General features: G+C 32.1%; 1 protein-coding gene across 1 annotated transcript; it reads right to left on the reverse strand.

Annotated features, from left to right (window-relative positions):
- Positions 1-8,381: 8,381 nt before the first annotated feature.
- LOC134685001 (putative beta-hexosaminidase) lies at positions 8,382-19,226 on the reverse strand. Its single transcript, XM_063544334.1, has 9 exons — positions 19,105-19,226; positions 16,617-17,351; positions 14,331-14,764; positions 12,311-13,057; positions 11,868-12,093; positions 11,018-11,321; positions 10,213-10,368; positions 9,367-9,424; positions 8,382-8,868 (listed from the first exon to the last, which is right to left on the reverse strand). Exons 1-9 carry the CDS (start codon positions 19,157-19,159, stop codon positions 8,551-8,553), a joined length of 3,033 nt encoding a protein of 1,010 aa, XP_063400404.1. The 5' UTR covers positions 19,160-19,226; the 3' UTR covers positions 8,382-8,550.
- Between the last annotated feature and the right edge of the window lie 1,199 nt (positions 19,227-20,425).

The following is a 20,425-nucleotide window of genomic DNA, read 5'->3' on the forward strand; positions in this document are numbered from 1 at the left end:
TTCTGTGAATGAGTATGTCATTAAATATCTTTGTAAGCGTCGGTGTGACTGTTTCTTTAGCAAGTTTTAGATGTTCTGCACATAGTCCGTACTCATCAGGTGATTTGCCACTGTTTAGATTGTCTATAGCTTTGGAGACGTCATCTTCTTTGTATGGTTCTATTGTTGTTTGTTGGTTTTTATAGAACTTCTTCCACGAGATGCTGCCTTATTTGGCATAGTTCCAAATATGAGTTATCAAATTTTGATTCTTTTGGTATACTAAGATCTTCATAGTACTTTGCGAATGCATTTCTCTGTATCGCAGGATTAAATTATAATTCACCCTCTATATCTATACCTGTTGAATTTGTTCTAGGTTTAGATCTATTCCTGTTTATTAATTTGTAAAATAAGTCTGTGGATGGATTATCCATAATTTGCTGATATAAATTCAATCTATCTTCAGCATGTTCCTTTCTTTGCTGACTGCGGAGATTTTTCTTTTCTGCTTTTAGTTGTTTCCTAAATGGGTGGTCTGCTTGTTTGCCTTCGGATTTACATTTTGAGTATAGCTGTTTGCAATTTTTTAGATGTTTTTTTACTCTAGGTGATGCCTTCCATTTTGGACCTTTCAATTTGATGGGTTTGGTTGGTACTGCTTTGTTTGAGTAAGTTGCAAGTAAGGCTTTTGTGATATTTTGGATACTGTTGGATGGTTTTTGAGTCAATTGCAGCTTTGAGATTTCAGTCTGAATAGATTCTGTATATAGAGGGAGATCGGTCTGGTCCCATTGAAGTTTATGAACTGTTTGAATTTCTTTATTGGCTTTGGTTACATCAGTTGGTATGGTAATGTTAGTTGTTACTGATACTGGCACATGAGCTGAGACATTTGAAGATGAACTATTCCATATTGTATAGTTTTTAAACAGATTTTCTTTAGAAGAGAAGATATAATCTATTTGGGAACTTGATTGTCCTGAATGGTGAAAGAAAGTTTGTCTGTCAGATTTATCTTTATCAGCAGTAAGGTTAAGTTCTTGAATGAATTCCTTTAATAATTGATCATGCTTATTATTTCTGGTTTGTAGAATTGTCCCATTCAAATCCCCGCAGAGTATAATAGCGTGAGTATTCAGATATTTTGTTGCTATGTTATGAATGAGGTCGAGACATTCTCCATATTCGTAAGACGAGTCTTTGTCCATAGTTGGCATATAGACGTTTATAAGACATACGTCAATGTCTGATGAAATCAGAATAGCTATCACCCGCTCATTTCCATCAGGAAGTTTTTGAATTTGGCTGTTCCATTGTTTTGGCCATAAAATAGATACTCCTGCACGACCTCTAGGAAGTTTAAAGCCTGATAACGGTTCGTTTTTGTCATGGCATCTAGTATGATTATCGTGGTCAGGGAGAATTGAGTGTAGCATATTTGCTTGGCAATCCCAGAGAAAATGTTCTTGCAGGCTTGTATTCTATTGTTAAATAATTTACATGAAGCTTAATAAGTATATATTTGTTAATTGCATAGCTTTTGCTATTTCAATTCATTGGTTAAAGATATTTATTTATATTGTAAAGTTTAATATTTGTATCGTCGCAAAATCTTTGGTTACCTTCTTTGGATACCTTCAGTGAGAAACTTATATATGTTATAGATACCAATTTAGATTTACATGGCCCATAGTGCTAGAGCTGTACAGTCAGTTTAGATTTAGCCAAGTCAAGCCAAGCTTTCCATCTCCCTGTAAATAAGCACAAACTGCATGGCTTCTTGGTATAAGTGTGTATTGAAGTTTTGATAGCTCTATTTCTACTTTTAAAAGTTGGGCACGCGCGATGTTCCTACAACCCCTAGGATTTTTAAAAACAGAATCTTCGAAATTTCATCCGCAAAAATCAAAATGTTAGAAAACACGAACAAATTCAATATATGTTTTGAATTATGTTTTTACCGCTCTTGATCATCTCCTAAGTAATATCTAGTATATTTGAGGATTAAAAAAGAAAGCTATGTGAAAAAAACGGATGTCCCCATCCAACGTTACATTTATGAAAAACTGTTTTAACTCTTATGTATAGTGATCCTATTTCTTATTCTCTGATCTTCTTGATTCTTGACAGGAACAACGACATGTGTCGGTTCTTTGTGGCGTTAAAGCCGTTATTTTACCAAATTTCATTTGACTCGACTGCATATTATAGTAGAAAATGAATAAAAATAGTAAGACAATAATAATATCTAACAAAATTACAAATATTTGCCTCATGTGAGTTCGAATATTGCTGATTCAATAAAATCTTCTCTACACAGTCGTTTTTCAAACGGTAGCCATTTTCTCCAAGTTGCTATTTCATTTTTCAAAGCAGTTAAGGCGTATTTTTTTTATAATTGATCAAAACAAAAGTTAGATATACGAAGAGTAAAAAATGCCAAGATTCTTTCCTTATTTACTACATATTTGGGTCTTAAAGGAATAAAATGCTTCCATACATTACAAAAAGGTAGCCAATTTTTCCAAATGTCTGAAAACGATTAAAATCCTAAACGGACGCTAATTTCCGACGTTAAAAGTGCTAAAGTTTCAATTAAATGTTTGTGAGAATTAAAACAAATCGTGTTATGAAATTTGGAGAAAGATGTTAATGATTGCTGCCGGAAAAAAAATAGTGCATGTTGCTAAAGACTCCGCCCGCGGAAATAGGTTCGACACAGGTTAAATTTTGCAATTTTTATTAATTGTATAGCTTTTAACGATTTATTTAAAAGAATTTGGAAATGGGGGAAAAATCCCATTTTATAAAATAAATTGAAATTTACGTTACGGAAGTACTCCGAAATAGATCATTTAAAGTCGTCACTTCAGTTAGGTGCAATCACCAATATCAAAACACTTAATTCCAGTTCACGGAATGTTTTACTTCGCGATTTGTCCTGCTATTTCGTGATGAAAGTAATTCCTGTACTAGCAAAGCCGGAACTTTTCGTTAATATAAACTTGTGCATGAAATGGAGGTAATTGAAAGACGAATCCCAAACAGCAACGAAAACCGTTTCATCGAATTAAAAAAAAAGGGATATTTTTTTATTTGCCGTTTTCGCGGACGACCCAGGAGTAGATAACTATATTTTAAAATGTATATATCTGAAGATGACTTGGGAAATAATTCTCAAGCCAAGGTTCAAGTAATGGAAGGGGTGTATTTCGACAACTTATGTGTCAGGGAATATACAATTCTATTCAAATTTAACCAAGGGTAAAAATGTTCGATTTACTTGCAGAGTGTCAGATATATTTGTATTTGAGATGAATAAAGATATAGAAATTTTACAATGACAGATGATATGCAACTTGAAAGTTAAACATCCTATGATAAAAAAAAATATGAAAACCGTATACATATACTTCCGTCCCATCTTTCCTTCCTACATTACTTGCGACAGTACTGCATTTTAAGTTGAAATAACTTAAAGGATAAACATTATTATATCGATTTCCACAACTCGAGGTAATTTATTGATAAAATGACATCACAAAACGAACAGAACCAGAATCAACCAACAATATAAAAAACCGAATAAAACTTGCAAAAACTAATCGAAGTCAAAGACCCTCTTCGACGTCGCATTTTAAGTGTAACGTGTTGTAGGAATATCGTGCCCAATTTTTGAAAGAAGCATCAGAGCAATTGATACTTTAATTCCCCCTTATTACAAGAAGTCATGTAGTATGCGCTAAATTTGAGGGAGATGGGATAATTATATGGCAAGTTAGGCTCACATATTTACATGGAGATATCTTCCTAATCTGCCTGTACAGCCATTTTTTTTTTATCTTTATTCAATTCTTCAACATATATATACAACAGATATATTACATATTACACAAAATATCACAAGGCAATGTTTTTAAGTATAATCATATATAATCAGCACAATATTTAGAAATTAAATGTTATTACACCTTCGGTTTCTTGTACCAGAATATTATTCTTTAAAAAGTGTTTCTCAAAAATATTTCTCATACATCTTGCATCACACAAATATTCATACAGGTAAGTTATATAATGTTTTACAGTTTATTTAAATAGTCTAATAAGATCAACATTACTGTTTAAATTTTTAAGTAAATTCCTTCTTCTGAAGATACAATATCTCGCTACAGATAACATGAAATTGACAAAACTTACATTTACGCCTTTGATAGATCCAAATAAACCAAACATAAATACCTCTTCATACACTAAATTATCAATTTTGTCAGAATCAACATTATCAAATAAAACTAACAACTTTTGTTGCATAAACAGATGAAATTCTACTAATTCAGAACATAATAGAAATAAATGAGTGATATTTTCTACTTCCTTTTCACATACATCACATACATTGTAATTTATAAGTTTCATAGTCATAAGTTTAGAATTTGTGAAAATACAATAATGAGCTATTTTGAAATCTAGATCCATTAATATAGATGGTTTCCATTAGAAATTAACGTTTTTCCATACTTTACAAAGATCATTCTCTTCAATCTCAAAAACGTCCGTCCAATTTTTATAGCAAATAGGATGCTGACATAGTTTACTAGTAAGTAACAAATATAGTTCTTTTTTTTTTTTTTTTTTTTATCTTTATTCAATTATTCAACATATATATACAACAGATATATTACATATTACACAAAATATCACAAGGCAATGTTTTTAAGTATAATCATATATAATCAGCACAATATTTAGAAATTAAATGTTATTACACCTTCGGTTTCTTGTACCAGATTATTCTTTAAAAAGTGTTTCTCAAAAATATTTCTCATACATCTTGCATCACACAAATATTCATACAGGTAAGTTATATAATGTTTTACAGTGTATTTAAATAGTCTAATAAGATCAACATTACTGTTTAAATTTTTAAGTAAATTCCTTCTTCTGATGATACAATATCTCGCTACAGATAACATGAAATTGACAAAACTTACATTTACGCCTTTGATAGATCCAAATAAACCAAACATAAATACCTCTTCATACACTAAATTATCAATTTTGTCAGAATCAACATTATCAAATAAAACTGACAACTTTTGTTGCATAAACAGATGAAATTCTACTAATTCAGAACATAATAGAAATAAATGACTGATATTTTCTACTTCCTTTTCACATACATCACATACATTGTAATTTATAAGTTTCATAGTCATAAGTTTAGAATTTGTGAAAATACAATAATGAGCTATTTTGAAATCTAGATCCATTAATATAGATGGTTTCCAATAGAAATTAACGTTTTTCCATACTTTACAAAGATCATTCTCTTCAATCTCAAAAACTTCCGTCCACTTTTTATAGCAAATAGGATGCTGACATAGTTTACTAGTAAGTAACAAATACAGTTCTTTTGTCGAACACATAGAAAACTCTGACAATTTATCTTTGAAAATGACATTAATATTTATAGAGCGAGAAACATTTCTCCTATGAATATTTTTATGAATAATTTCTGTCCATTCTTTAGGCAATACAACTTTTAAAGTATTATATCTTTTTACAATACTGTTAATATCACAATGATTAGTTACATTTTGTATCATCTCAACTATAGCCATTTCTGGTAAAAAACCCTCTATAACTTCATAACATATATCTTTTACTTGAACAATTCCAGCATTTATAAAATCATACCATATAACAGTTTTTCCATCGAACAACACATTTGGATTACAAAATAAGGGTTGATCATATACATTTTCAGTGCTAAGATCAAATTCAATATCATCTCTTAAGAGATCAAAACCTTTAAACATTTCTTTGTAAACATTAGGAATACACTTCAAGTTTTCTGGTAAAGACATGAATAATATTTCTTCTGATAAGTTCATATTTAAAATTTTTGAAATAAAATATTTAAATGTAGACTTCCATAGCACTTTATAATTCTTGTCTAAAAACCTGGCTAAAAATTTTAATCTAAATGCATACATCTTTGATTCAATATCAGGTAACTGTAAACCTCCATTACACTTTTGATCAATGATGGTGTTATATTTTACTAAGTGTGCACCATTATTCCACACAAAACTAACACATGCAGTTTTAATATCTCGTAAAACATGATCTGGCATCGATGTTACAAACAAAGAATACCATAATCTTGACATAAATAATGAGGAAATAACATTCACTCTACCCTGTATTGTCAATTGCCTCTGCATCCACATATTCAATAAGGACTTAATTTTACTAACTTTGCCACTCCAATTTAAATGATCACAAACAGTTTTGTCTTTGCCAACATACACTCCTAACAATAAAATATAGTTTTCACAAACTTGTAAATTATATTTGTTTTTTTCATTATCAGCTATTCTACCTTTGCCAATTGGCAATATTTCTGATTTTTGTCTATTTATTTTGGCGCCTGAACTGGCTTCATACATTTTAAAAACTTTAAAAATTTCATCAACAGAACTTTTGTCAGACACAGTTAAAGTAGTGTCATCTGCGTACTGAAAAATAAGAGCTTCATCAGTGGTATTTGATTATAGTTCTTTTTGAGACACGTTAATTCATTAACCTCGATTTTTCAACAAATGGAAGTTTTTAACGACCTTGACTGGCTATACAGCCCTTGCACGGTCGGTATTTTGTATAATATATACAATATATAAGTTTCTCACTGAAGGTATTCAAAGAAGGTATCCAAAGATTTTGCGACGATGCAAATATTAAACTTTACAATATAAATAAATATCTTTAACCAATGAATTCAAATAGCAAAAGCTATGCAATTAACAAATATATACTTACACATCATTTTCATGTAAATTATTTAACAATAAAATGCATTAAATATGAAATTTGGAGTTTTACCAAGGGAGCTAATAATGGAATAATAACACTGTCTGCAACACAGCATTTCGGGGACTCTCCCTCTGGTATCTTTTCTCCCTCTTTTATAGCTGACTATGCGGGGGCTTTTCTACTTATTGGGGGCATTATGATGACGTATAGTTGTTAATATCTGTGTCATTTAGTCTCTTGGCAATCATAATACATATTGTTTTATATATAGCGATGTCGTTATTAGGACATAGCGATGTCGTTATAACGACATGTTATGTCGAAATTACGACATGTTATGTCGAAATTACGACATGCTATGTCGTAATTACGACATAAATTATTTTTTTTGAATGGCCCTTATCGGCTTCCGTACAAAAACGACAACGGTACACTAGGTTAAAAAATCATCCAGGAAAACCAGCGGTCTAATCTATATATGAAAAAAAAACGAGAAACGACAAAGACTTATGAACCACATCAATAAACGACAACCACTGAAAATCAAGATCACTACTCTAGGCAATTAGCTGAGGTTATCAAATATCTTGGTTGAATATAAACAGCCGCGTAAGAAAAGAAAAAAACAAACGCCACTCCTTACAGGTTTCATGGATTCTCATAAAATTTGATAGAAATCGAAGTATGTGTGAAATGTCAATAGTAATTTCAATTTGTCAGATGGTAGGAAGAAAGAACCACTTGTTATATTGAATTAGTCAGTCTATCAGGACTGTAGCTCCTGTTGTTGAAAGATTACAAATCAATTTCTAGTTCATAATTTTTTTCAATAATGCAGCTACATAAAAAAAAACAATTACAATGGAAGCTTCACGACGAAAACTGCTGCTGTACTCCTATTTTGACAGTTTTACCTTGTTTCTCTGTTTTATTCATGCATCGTTGTAAAAATAAGGTAATTTGATGCGACAATCAGACACGTGAGTTGTTTATTACTATAAAAAAAACAGGTTTAATCCACCATTTTGTGCATTTGAAAATGCCTATACCAAGTCAAGAATATGAACGTTGTTGTCCATTCGTTTGGTGTGTTTTATCAATGGATTTTGCCATTTTATTAGTGACTTTCCGTTTTGAATTTCTTCGGAGTTTATTTTTTTGTTGTGATTTTACTTTTACACTGTTGCAGATGTCAGATCCATGTTGAAAGCCGTACTTTGATCTATAATGGTTTACTTTTACAAATTGCGACTAGGATGGAGAGTTGTCTCATTGGCACACATACTTCATCTTCTTATGTCTATTTACGACCTATGATCTAAGATTCTCTACACTTACTATAAGCTACCGTGATCCAGGACTCTACGCTCCTTTGAATATCCCGTGATCAAAGATTCTATATACACTTATAAATGTACCATGATCTAGTGCTCTCTAAATAATTATTAATACGGTTAACCCTGCTTGAATTGACTGAGTAATTATTGCTATATATTATACTATATTATGTTTACAAAGGAGAAACACTTAAAACTCAATATTTTTGGTCTTGTTACACAAATGCATGATATAATAGACAAAAATAAACAAAATAAGTTAGTTTTATTTATCAAAAAGTAAGACACATTCACAAAGCCGTATGCTAAAATCTGGATGGACGGCAGAAAGACCATGGCTAGTTCAACACATTTGTAGAAACGCCGTTTATTGTTCACTATAGTCATTTTAGAATGAAGAAGTCGTGACAACTTTCTACCCGGTAGGATTAAACTGTTGTTGTACCGGTGTTCCTGCAGCTTGTGTGGCCGTCCCAGCTGTCTGTTGATTGGTTACACCTGTGGCGCCTGCTTGCTGAGCTGGTTGTTGAGGCATTCCAAACTGATTGAATTGATTCGTACCACCCATCTGTGCTCTGGCAAATTGACTGGCTTGTTGTTGCTGTTGCATCATAGCTTGTCGCCTTCTGAACTCCATTGCTTGTGCTGCCTGCATTTGTCTCTGCCGTTCTAATTCCATCTCTCTACGGATTTTGGTGACATTACCCAGGATTTCTTGTTTTAAACTCAGATACTGAAAACATATGATAAAAGATTTTTAAAACAAATTTTCCTTTAAATAGATATTAAAAGGTGTGGTATGAGTGCCAATGAGACACTTTCCATATCAGTCACACTTTGTAAAAGTAAACTATTAAAGGTCAAAGTGCGGTCTTCCACACGGAGCCTTGGAAGACAGACGGGTGAAAGGTCAAGGGTAACACTTAATGCCCCCTTTGCCAAGTGGCGGGAACATACATCATATTGTGCTATTAGTTTTACTAGTATATCATTTTTAGCATAATGTATATATTTTAATTGGGAGTGAACATGATCAGCCTAAAGATGTCAATTGAGATGTTCGTGTGATTTGTTTGCTGTCTCATTGATGTAAACCTCATATATTCTTTTATGCATATTATGGTAATTTTTCTGCAATAATTATTCCAAATATTTAATGCAACGCCATAAATGATTTCAAAATAATTTTTGACATTACACAGAATTCCTCAGTCTAATAGTAAATACTTACGACTAACGGCATCGTCTGCTCAATGCTCTCAAGTCTTCTGTTCTGCTTGCCATTTAACCTATTAAAATTTCGAAACATAAATTAGTTAAAACTATGGTCATCCGAGGAATGAAATTTTTAGAATAAACATAGCAGTTGTTAGAAAACACAAAAACAACAAATCATTATGTTATATTAAAATATTGAGCTAAATTTAATCCGAAACGGAAGGCAAATAATGCGCACATAATAGTTATCAAAGGTACCAGGATTATAATTTTGTACGCCAGACGCACGTTTCGTCTACATAGACTCATCAGTGACGCTCATATCAAAATATTTATAAAGCCAAACAAGCGCAAAGTTGAAGAGCATTGGGGATCCAAAATTCAAAAAAATTGTGCCAAATACGACTAAGGTAATCTATGCCTGGGATAAGAAAATCCTTAGTTTACAAAAAAATCAAAGTTTTGGAAGCAGGAAATTTATAAAAAAAAACACATTATTGATATTCATAACTTAATACAAGGACGACAAAAACCAAATCCTAACGACAATCAACAAACTTTGAACACTGTAAAATAAGTAAAACTAAGAAGGGCCAAATTTACATTTAACGTGTATGATTCAAATGGTTAGTAATGCACACAACATTGTAATCTAAGATAATGTCCCTTCCTGACGATTTGGTTTAAACATAGAAAAAAATAATATTTCTGCAAATTCGACCAGTTCATACTGCATTAACAGGAGTATACGTATATCTTTTTCTTGTGTATTCAAATAAATTAATAAATGGACGCGAACAACTTGTGAAAAATATTTTATATACACGAAATAATGAATAAAAAACCATGAGTGACTTACAATGTTCGCATTTGAAAGTCTTTGAGTTTGAGAGTAGTGACGTCGGTTGTGTTTTTGATGTTACTCCAGTCTGCCAGGGAACTCTTTATTTGCGGAGTAAGACCAGGGTAAGATGTGTCAACTCGTAATAATTCTTTTGTTCCCATTTTTTCCTTTCTGAAAATATAGAATGATAATAATAAGAAAAGTATTTCGTTACCTTTAAGCTATGTAACGTCTGCGAAATCAGGCAAATGAAAGTACAAAAGAACATAGTAAGTACATGTAATGGTTTACTTTGACAAATTGTGACTAATGGGACGGTTTATGGCTGACTTTACAGAAATTGTTTAGCAGTGTTAAAGGCCTTTCAGTAGGATATTATCACTTACATCTACTTCGCCTGAACTCAGATTGATAATGGTCTCATTGGAAATCATACCACATCTTTTTATGTTATATTGATTTCGGTAGATGCATTCCAAACATTGTAAATTTTATATATATGTTAATATATATACTTAAGCAAAGTTTAATTTTGCTAAGATTTTGTGAGAATAAAGCCAAGTTGTAATATTCAAAAACATAAGAGCTGTTCAACTGAGTCAATACAAAACGTGTTAGTTCCATAAACATTTCATATTCAATATTGTCAATTTAACTATTAAACAGAAATGCTGGATAATAACTCAGATACGTATTTCGTGATTGTTTAGGCATCAAGTATTTGATTATAGCAAACTTAATTTTATATCCTTGTACACATGTGTTATATAATTTCTAGTATATGGAAACAAGTCTGTTAGTGTAAACATGTTATACTTACTTGGCACCAGGTGGCAGTACGTTTGGTTTAATATTCAAAACATTAACCAATCGGGGATATTCTTTATTTCCTATGATACTGGCAACACGTGTCCAATCTTCGTCACGTGCAACGAGATCTGGTTTTGAAAATACGACTTCCGGTCCAGTCTGAGGGTTAAATATCTGTTTAGGAGGTAGATAAGTGTTTTCCCATGCCGCTTTGTGGTATGCTCTCTCAGCAAATGGTATCAGTCGTGGTAACAACAATTTAAACAAAGTATCCTCGTCTTTTACAAACCTTGTGCTAAGTGATGCTTGCATACCTATATTAAAAAATAAATAAATGATTAGTGCTCTTACTTTCAATCTTACTATTCAAAACGGAACATCCCTTATCAAAAGACAACATCAAAAGCTCAAACACATGAAATAAGTTATAAACAACTGTCATATTTCTGACTTTGGTACGAATTCTGTTATAGTTAACCTTAACATATCCCAATAAACTGTATTACAGTAGTGTTCACCCAATGAACACTAAGTTAAACATTGATTCAAATCGTGGAAATTCTTTTATTTCAAGTTGGTCACTATAAAGGATAGATTATCAAGAAGGCAATCAAGAACAATGAAGATTACCGTTAACGATATGAGAACAAAGACAAGACAGACAACATTCCAGCAAACACAAAACTAAAATCTTTCGATTGAGCAATACCAATCCCGCCGAAAAAAACGCAGATCCATATGTGTAATATAGGAGGTGTGATATTTGTAAGGTTTTTTTGGTTGTTTGATTTAAAAAAAAAGTTACATGAATGTCACATGCATTTTTGAAAAAAATGTAAGTAGAACGAATCTGTATTTACCTAAAACATTGTCTTTTTCTGTTAGTGGTTCACATTGATCCGGGACTGTGCAGCCAAACGATCCAGCGTCTGTAAGTTCAAAATTACAGCACAGATTTTCGGGCAGGAAGTTGAAGACTTTTGTGGCATTGATGAATCGTGTTCTAGAATCATATTCACCAGGCATTTCAGAGTCCGGCTCTGCTGCAAACTGTAAGGCTGTGTAGTCAGATGGTTGCAGAATAACCTATATAAATAACAAAATCATTTTTAGGAAACATGATTTTTAATACAGTTTCACATCAATTATAGAGGTTGATTCTTTATATCTCAATTTGATGCAAACATTGTTAAATTATGTATACGTGATGTAGAAATCTAAGGGAGACATAGCTATATATTCAGTTGAGTGTTTTTCTGTCTTTAATACAGTCCATTCTAAAATAAAGCATAACACGACTTACCTTATAACCACTGTTGGCCATCAGTTGAGGTCGTCGTCTTTGTGGGAATTGATTAATAGTTGTAGAGATACTAATAATATCGCTGGAGTTTCCAAATCTGGTTCTGCTGAATGGAGTCAGGAATGGTACAATCCTTGGTGGCCCTAAACGTGATGGCCATGCCATGAAGAATTCCTCTAAACTTATCAAACCTACGCCATGTTTGGTTGCTATATCTCCCAAAGCCATACTGTAATTCACTTTAAGTTCTAGGTACAAGTCTTCCTTTTCTAAGTGAAGTAAACGTTGACAATGTGTGGAGTTGAGCCATGCAGGAGGAGGACTATCATCTCCACCAACGTGGATGTATTTTAGCGGGACGCCTGCGCTCTCATGATACTTTTTCAGCTTTGTTAAAATAAATTCAAAGAATTTCTCAGTGGATTCATTTGGTAGACATGGGTTGACTGCTGAGTCAGAATACAATGTTGATGTCATATATCTAGGGATATCAGTCGGATCTTGTAACACCATGGACTTATCTTTAGTTGTCATTGTGTGTACCCTCATAGACTTTATAGCAGCTCTTGCTTTTACTCCCATATGTATTTGTGGTATTATTTCAATATTTCGGACAGCTGCATATTTAATAAGATCTTGGTAATTCTGAACAGTTAAATATCCTCCGTCGGTGCCATCTGGTTTTGATCCTAATTGTGAAAAGAGACAGCTGTCCTCTGATGGATCGTGACATCGTTTACTACCAATCTAAATAATACAAATACCGAACAGTGTAAAACAATAGGTCGTCTAGCCAAAAAAATAGAATTTAGTACAGAAGCACGTAAATTCACAATTGTTTAAGAATACTAGTAACTTAATTTTTCTTTCGTGCAATGGTCTATGGTAATTTTAAAAGAGGGACGAACGATACCAGAGGGACAGTAAAACTCAAAAATCGAAAACAAACTGACAACGCCTGGCTATAAATGAAAGAAGACAAACAAATCAACAATAGAACACATGACGCAACATAGAAAACAAAAGAATAAGCAACACGAATCCCATGGTAGGCATACTATTTTGATTTGATGAATTTAGAAGAAAATTTCAAAGTTTGGTAAACAGGACATTACTTGTAAATAAAAATAATAATTAAAAAAAAAAATTGCCCAAAAACAAAGTTAAATCTTTTGCATAAAATTTGAACTTAAATATACATGTTTTTGGATCACAGCATATCAAAATATTTACAAATAACACAAGGATAAAAGAACACATACATCATGCAGTACGTGTTTATGTTGTTATCCTTTTTTTCTTTTTTCTGGTGATTAATCAAAAATTTTTGTCAGGTGGTTTATGTCCCTTTTTTCGGAGCTATCTGGTACAGTGTGACAAAACAAATGATACCAATTTAACGAATAAATAAGGGTGCATGAAGAACAACTTACAACACTAAAATTACCATTTAATTGAAAGTAAATACTAGTTAGAATATTCAAAAGATGATTACAAGGTTTATATAAATTTTGCGCCATTTTTAAAGTCTTAAAATCATATGAAACTTCACGTTTTGAATATGACTTCAAGTTGAGTTCAACTGACTGATTATTAAAATGTATGTATAGAGGTAAAATAACTAAAAACAAGTACGATCGTCTAGAAGGTACATGTGGGTAAGCAATTACAAAAATAAATAACATAAAACTTAATAACATAATATTTTACAAACTGAATTAGTTATGAAACAACTCCAATATTTCTATACTAAATTGCCTGTCATGATATCGACCATTCGCAGCAATCAACCACTCATTCAATCTATTTTAAAGATATAAGAAGATGTGGTATGAGTTCCAATGCCTTTAGACAGCGGTATACTACTGTTTCTATATTTACCACAGTAAGGGAGGTCCGTTATTATGTGTGTCTTTCTATTTCCACATTTACTTTAATAAGCGTAGATGTCTCCGGGTTTTCCATTAGCTTAAGTATTTATAAGAACATTTGATTGACTTTTTTGCCATTTTATATTTACCTTAGTGAGAGAAGGAATCTCTGGTATTTCTATCCTCCAACCATTTTCCTCACCAAGAATTAACACCAGTTTATTAAGTTTGTAAAGGGCCATGACATCAATGACCTTTTTGACGGTACTTGGCGGGAAATAATTACTGGCGAGATCCAATTCGAGTCCTCGATATGAGAATCTGGGATAATCATTAATTGTCATACTTTTAATGGTTCTCCCACCGGCAAGCAAACTTCTTAATGTGTTTATACCATTGATAACAGCTGCATTAGAAAATCCATTGATAACAATTCTTTCATTATTTGGATTGACTTGTAACGTATATGCCTCAGGGTTTGTAGAAGCCGCGGGTTTGCTTAGAAGGATCTGTATTACTTTACGTGTTCCATCTGCAACATTGCTCAATCTAAGTGACAAACCAGACTCGCCCTTAATACTACCTAGAAGATAAAAAACATGATAATATATAATGACATTGCTAAATCTAAGTGACAAACCTGACTCAGCCTTTAATACTACCTAGAAGATAAAAACATGATAATATGAAATGACATTGCTAAATCTAAGTGACAAACCTGACTCAGCCTTAATACTACATAGAAGATAAAAACATGAAAATAAGGAATGATAATATGAGTGTATTGAAATGTTTTAATAAAAGCATTAGATACCGGATTAACAATACCAGATATACATCTTTTATTATTAGTTATCTGATACGTATTTTTTTGTAAATGGAGACTTAAAGTATCATTCACAGTTCTGCAATATAATTTCAATAATCTAAATATCATCAGATAACAAGGCATGATATACATGCATCACACATTAGGTTGTCCAATAATTAAAGCCGATGACAAACATTTGGTTGAGATCCAAAATCTGATGAGGAACTTAAAGTGTTCGAGGAAATTTCGTTGAAGACAGTTAATTTAGACCAACAAATCAGCAAACCCTTACATTAGATCTTACGATATCTGGTTTAATATCACATAATTATTTTCTACAGTTAATCGACGGTTGTCATATCTGTTGAGCTTCCTGGACACCGGAGGTCAGTCCTGGTATGTTATCAAAACCCATTAACCGAAAATAAAAAGACAACATCATGATCAAACCACGAAAAAACAAACTCAGTCAACGAAAACTATATAGAAAACTAAACATTAAGAGACAAGAATCCTCAAGGGAATAACTCTTGTGCTTTGGATAGTTAGGATCTCATGTTCCCCTGGTTACACCCATCATGTTACTCTTGATGAGTCTTATATAAAGGCAATTGTAGTATATAAACTCATCATAGATACCAGGACTAAACTTAGTATATACTCCAGACGCGCGTTTCGTCTTCAAAAGACTCATAAGTGACGCTCGAATCCAAAAAAGTTAAAAAGGCAAAACAAAGTACGAAGTTGAAGAGCATTGAGGACCAAAATTCCTAACAGTTTTGCTAAATACAGCTAAGGTAATCTATGTCTGAGGTAGAAAGCCTTATTATTTCAAAAATTTAAAAAAATTGTAAACAGTAAATTACCGCTGTCATAAATCGATTGAGAGAAACAAAATCAGAGTTACAAACTTAAACCGAGGGAAACACATCAACTATTAAAGGAAAACAACGACACAACAACACACTGCAGTGCAACAAAACAAAAAACAAACAACAATGCAACACACATATGAAGGAACTTTTAGATAACAACTGTCATTTTCCTGACTTGGTACAGGACATTTGAAGAAGAAAGGATGGGTTATATGATGATATTATACAATAGTAGATAGTGCATATTCTCTTTTATAACCCTATGTCATTTCCAAATTCCTAAACCATCAGTATATACAAATTTTAACACTTGTAGAATGTAACGCTATTATTATTTGAAATGAAAACACAGTTGTAAACAGAACAAATGATACAGCTACCGAGTTAAATACTACAAAAATAATAACCTCGTTGTTGCATTATTTAAAACATGATGTTTTAGTTTATTATAAGAGTAATTTGCAAATCCGATTTAGTAATGTGGAGCCTTATTACAGATATGTTTCATTTGGGATTTTAACCGTAATATCACGACGATTGTCACTGGTAGACAAGAATTTGGGGGTCCTTCAATGGAATGCCCATTACTGACATTAGTGAGATTATTTTTTCCCAACTTTTAGTTTCCTGTGATTGAAGTGTATGTTGAAATGTCATACGTCTGCTAAATTCTAATAAAACTTTGTCTGTAGAAATTAATAGTTCAGAAACAAAATTAATGTTGAAGTATTCATTTACGTTATACTTACTTTGCAGGTATGTTGCTATATTTGCCAAATTTCGAACTCCATTATAATCAATTAACCAGTTTCCATTTACGCTTACTGATCCCGTGTTTTCAGTTTTCTTAAATGGCGTTGGTAAAATTTCAGATTTAGTTTCCGGTTTGCTTAAAAATCTATATCCTCGATATCGGTCAATTGGAGATAACTTGATACTATCTAAATCGTTAATGTATCGAGTGTACTGAATGTTATGTTCGAACGGACCGACAAACTTCCGGTCGTTATCCATTGTATTAGGAATAAGGTTTGTGTGACTTCTGTTAGCAATATACCAGTTTGGATACACAGAGTATCTACTCACTAAGAACTCACTTGCAACTATTGGAATAATAAGAGTTTGTCCAGGTTCAATAGGTTGGGCTTTGAATCTGGGATCTTCTCCTAAGTACGGAGTGAAACTAAACATGCAACCTTTAATATGTATAACAGTAACATTGCCTGGCAATATGAGACCACCACCAGCGAACTGTAATCCAGATATATTATAAAACATTGGATGTATAAGCTTTTCATGACACATGTATAGACTCCATCCGTCTGGATTTATAGGAGTCTTTCCGATATTCTCCAATGTAATGTTTGCTAAGTATGTTGTTATTCTCTGTCCTGGACCGAGGTCTAACGGAAGTCCATTACGTCCAACATCGTAACCAACTTTTAGGGAGTTAGCAATGTTTCCAAGGTTTGCTTCGGACAATGCTGAAAAGAAAGAAAATTACGATTACTATGTTTTAAAAGTAATAAGATATTGAAAATATTTCAAGATAAGCTGTTGTAAGTGAATGTTTATCTATAAATATACAGTTCAGTTTAACGGTGGATGTATTATGGTTTTACAACATGCATGACTCATCTTTACATTTAACTTAAACCCTAAAAACGACAATTATGATTGCTAAAACAAATGCATATTTCGAATTTGATACGCAGTTATTGGTAGAAACTACTCCCTATCAAATATAATTCAATCTTACTTTATTGAAGAATAGGGGAAATGTTACATAAAACGATTTGCTTAAAAGACAGTTTGTTTATTTATTGTTGAAAAGGAATATACTATCAGATAGAACATTTTATTATGTTAGTGTTTATACTTGGATTTATAAAAAGTAAAATAACAAATATACCGAACTCCGACGAAAATTCAAAACGTAAAGTCTTTATCAAATGGCAAAATCGAAAACACAAACACCTCAAACGAATGGAATGCAACTGTCAAGATCCTGACTTACTTTCCTCGTATAGAAATTCGTGTATTGGACCTGGTTTTATAGCTAAACCTCTTACTTGTATGACAGTTGCGGATTTGTAACTAGCCGAACGTCTTACTTCTATGACAGTTGAATTTAATTTCTTGATATTGACAACAATGAGTGAGCAAATCAGACAGCCATTGTAGGTAACAGATGAGTACAGCAATCCATATTGTGTTGTAAATTAGATCACGACGAAACAAAAAATAAATAGTTCAACAAAAAAGAACAAATGGTGTATAGACAAAGTATATAACCGAAGTTGAAAAACAAGAAAACATAAAATGGCAATAGCACAATTACACAATGTCGGGATGTATAAATGTCGAGCCACACCAAAAATACTGCCAAATATGGACGAAGCAGTAAAAGTTAAAGATAGACAAAGACAAAATACAGAGTATACATTTTTTCACACCATGTATACAGTATTTTAATTAACATGTATAACTTTGATAAATATATACATCGTGAACATGTATGCAGTGAATAAAGCCACAAATTTACGGTTGTTTTATGTTAATGTCGAGATAATTCATTGTGTTCTCGCCAAAAAGTGTATTTTTTGTCAATTAATCTCTTAGTGGACAACGTTTTAGTTAATGCACAAGTCATACGTACAAGACATTTTTACAATGTAACATGATAAATATGCGTTAAAAAAGAGCATACAATAGTTGGTTCACTTTGTTTTATCGATCAATATTTAGACCAGTAAGTTAGAGGTTCGGGTAAACGAATTCAAGATATATATATAACGAATATCAAAATTCAATCGAATATCCGAAATCTAAAGGCGTTTACATCTTGATATTCAATAATTATTGATGCTGACAATGTTTACTTTTGTTTTCTTCACAGGGTATGAAATAGGAGATAAAATTATCACGAAAACTGAGAAAGAGCCAACATAACAAAGCTAGTATGTTCTGTACAATTCTATACATTTGCAGACCCTTAATACACGGAATCAGTGGATATCCTTGTAGCATACCTTAAATTATCAAATGATTATATATAGATATGTATGAACATAAACATTTCATTTTAAAATCATTTGATGAAATAAAATAGTACTATTTTATTCTTATTTCAGAATCAGTTGCCATTACGTACGCTTATACACTTATCTTTTAAGCTTTTTATTGTCTAACATCATCCCATTTTGATATACATATTTATTGAAGATATAGTCTTACCTGTGTTTAAAACAAGCAGAAGACCAAAGCCGGCGACAACATCGTGAAGTCTCATCGTTGTCTTGTAGTGTGTATTAATGTGAATTACACTTGTACAATTACTATTTAAATAAGTGAATGGATCTTGTACCGCCCTTTTTATTTTTTCTGTACATCAATCTGCGTTGTTACACGTCAAACATCAATTTTCTTGATATTTTACGGCAAATGACAATGTCGTCTGAACGAACCACTGACGTTTGGTGTTTTGTCATCCATAGGTATATGTACTTGTTCACCTCTTGCATGAAAGAGCTTGTAGGAAGAAATTGTTGTTAAAATTTAATTTGTTTTATAACAAAGTACTTTTGAAGAAATTTATCTTAGTTTTATCGTTTGTTTATCTCATGTGACGAATGATTCAATGCCGTATGACAGGTTTCTTTACTTAGATTACGTATATTGCTGTAATTATTTCTGATTCAATGCCGTATGACAGGTTTTCTATACTGATTGTATATTACTGTAATTATTTCTGATTCAGTGCCGTATGACAGGTTTCTATACTTATTGTTTATTGCTGTAATTATTTCTGATGCAATGCCGTATGGCAGGTTTTCTATACTTATTGTCTATTACTGTGATTATTTCTGATTCAATGTCGTATGACAAGTTTCTATACTTATAGTATATTGCTTTAATTATATCTGATTCATTGTCTCGTGGTGGCTTCTTTACCAAGTACGAATATTGTCACCTAACAATTAAATAAGAAATTACCATACAGGCTTGGAATCATGGTACATTTTGTATTTTCTGGCTACATCCTTTAACCGATGTTATATTTTTAGTCACATCAGTTAACCGTTGATATATTTTAATGACATATTAATTAGCCGATGTTATATTTTCGGGCCACATTAAATAGCCGATGTTATATTTCCTAGCTACATAAGATAGTCGATGTTATATATAATCGGGCCACATCAATAAGTCGATGTTATATTTCCTAGCTACATAAGATAGCCGATTTTCAAATCTCATTAATTGGTAAATTTGTGTATTCTTGTCTTTACTGTTTGCTAATGTGCTTGTCTATATGCCAATTTGTGCTTCTTTGTTACATATTTGACTGTTTTATAGTGATTAAAATAACGAAACTGTCATCCAAGTGAGAGGTTTAGCTAGATTTAGTGTGTAACCCGGATTTGTCTAATCTCAATCGATGAATCATTTTCGAACAATGGTATCCTACTATTGCCTTTATTAATCCACTACTTTCTACATACGAAAATGCCTCTACTAAGTCAAGAATATGACAGTTGTTATCAATTAGTTTGAT

This window comes from Mytilus trossulus, chromosome 9 (assembly GCF_036588685.1).
Source record: "Mytilus trossulus isolate FHL-02 chromosome 9, PNRI_Mtr1.1.1.hap1, whole genome shotgun sequence".
NCBI lineage: Eukaryota > Metazoa > Mollusca > Bivalvia > Mytilida > Mytilidae > Mytilus > Mytilus trossulus.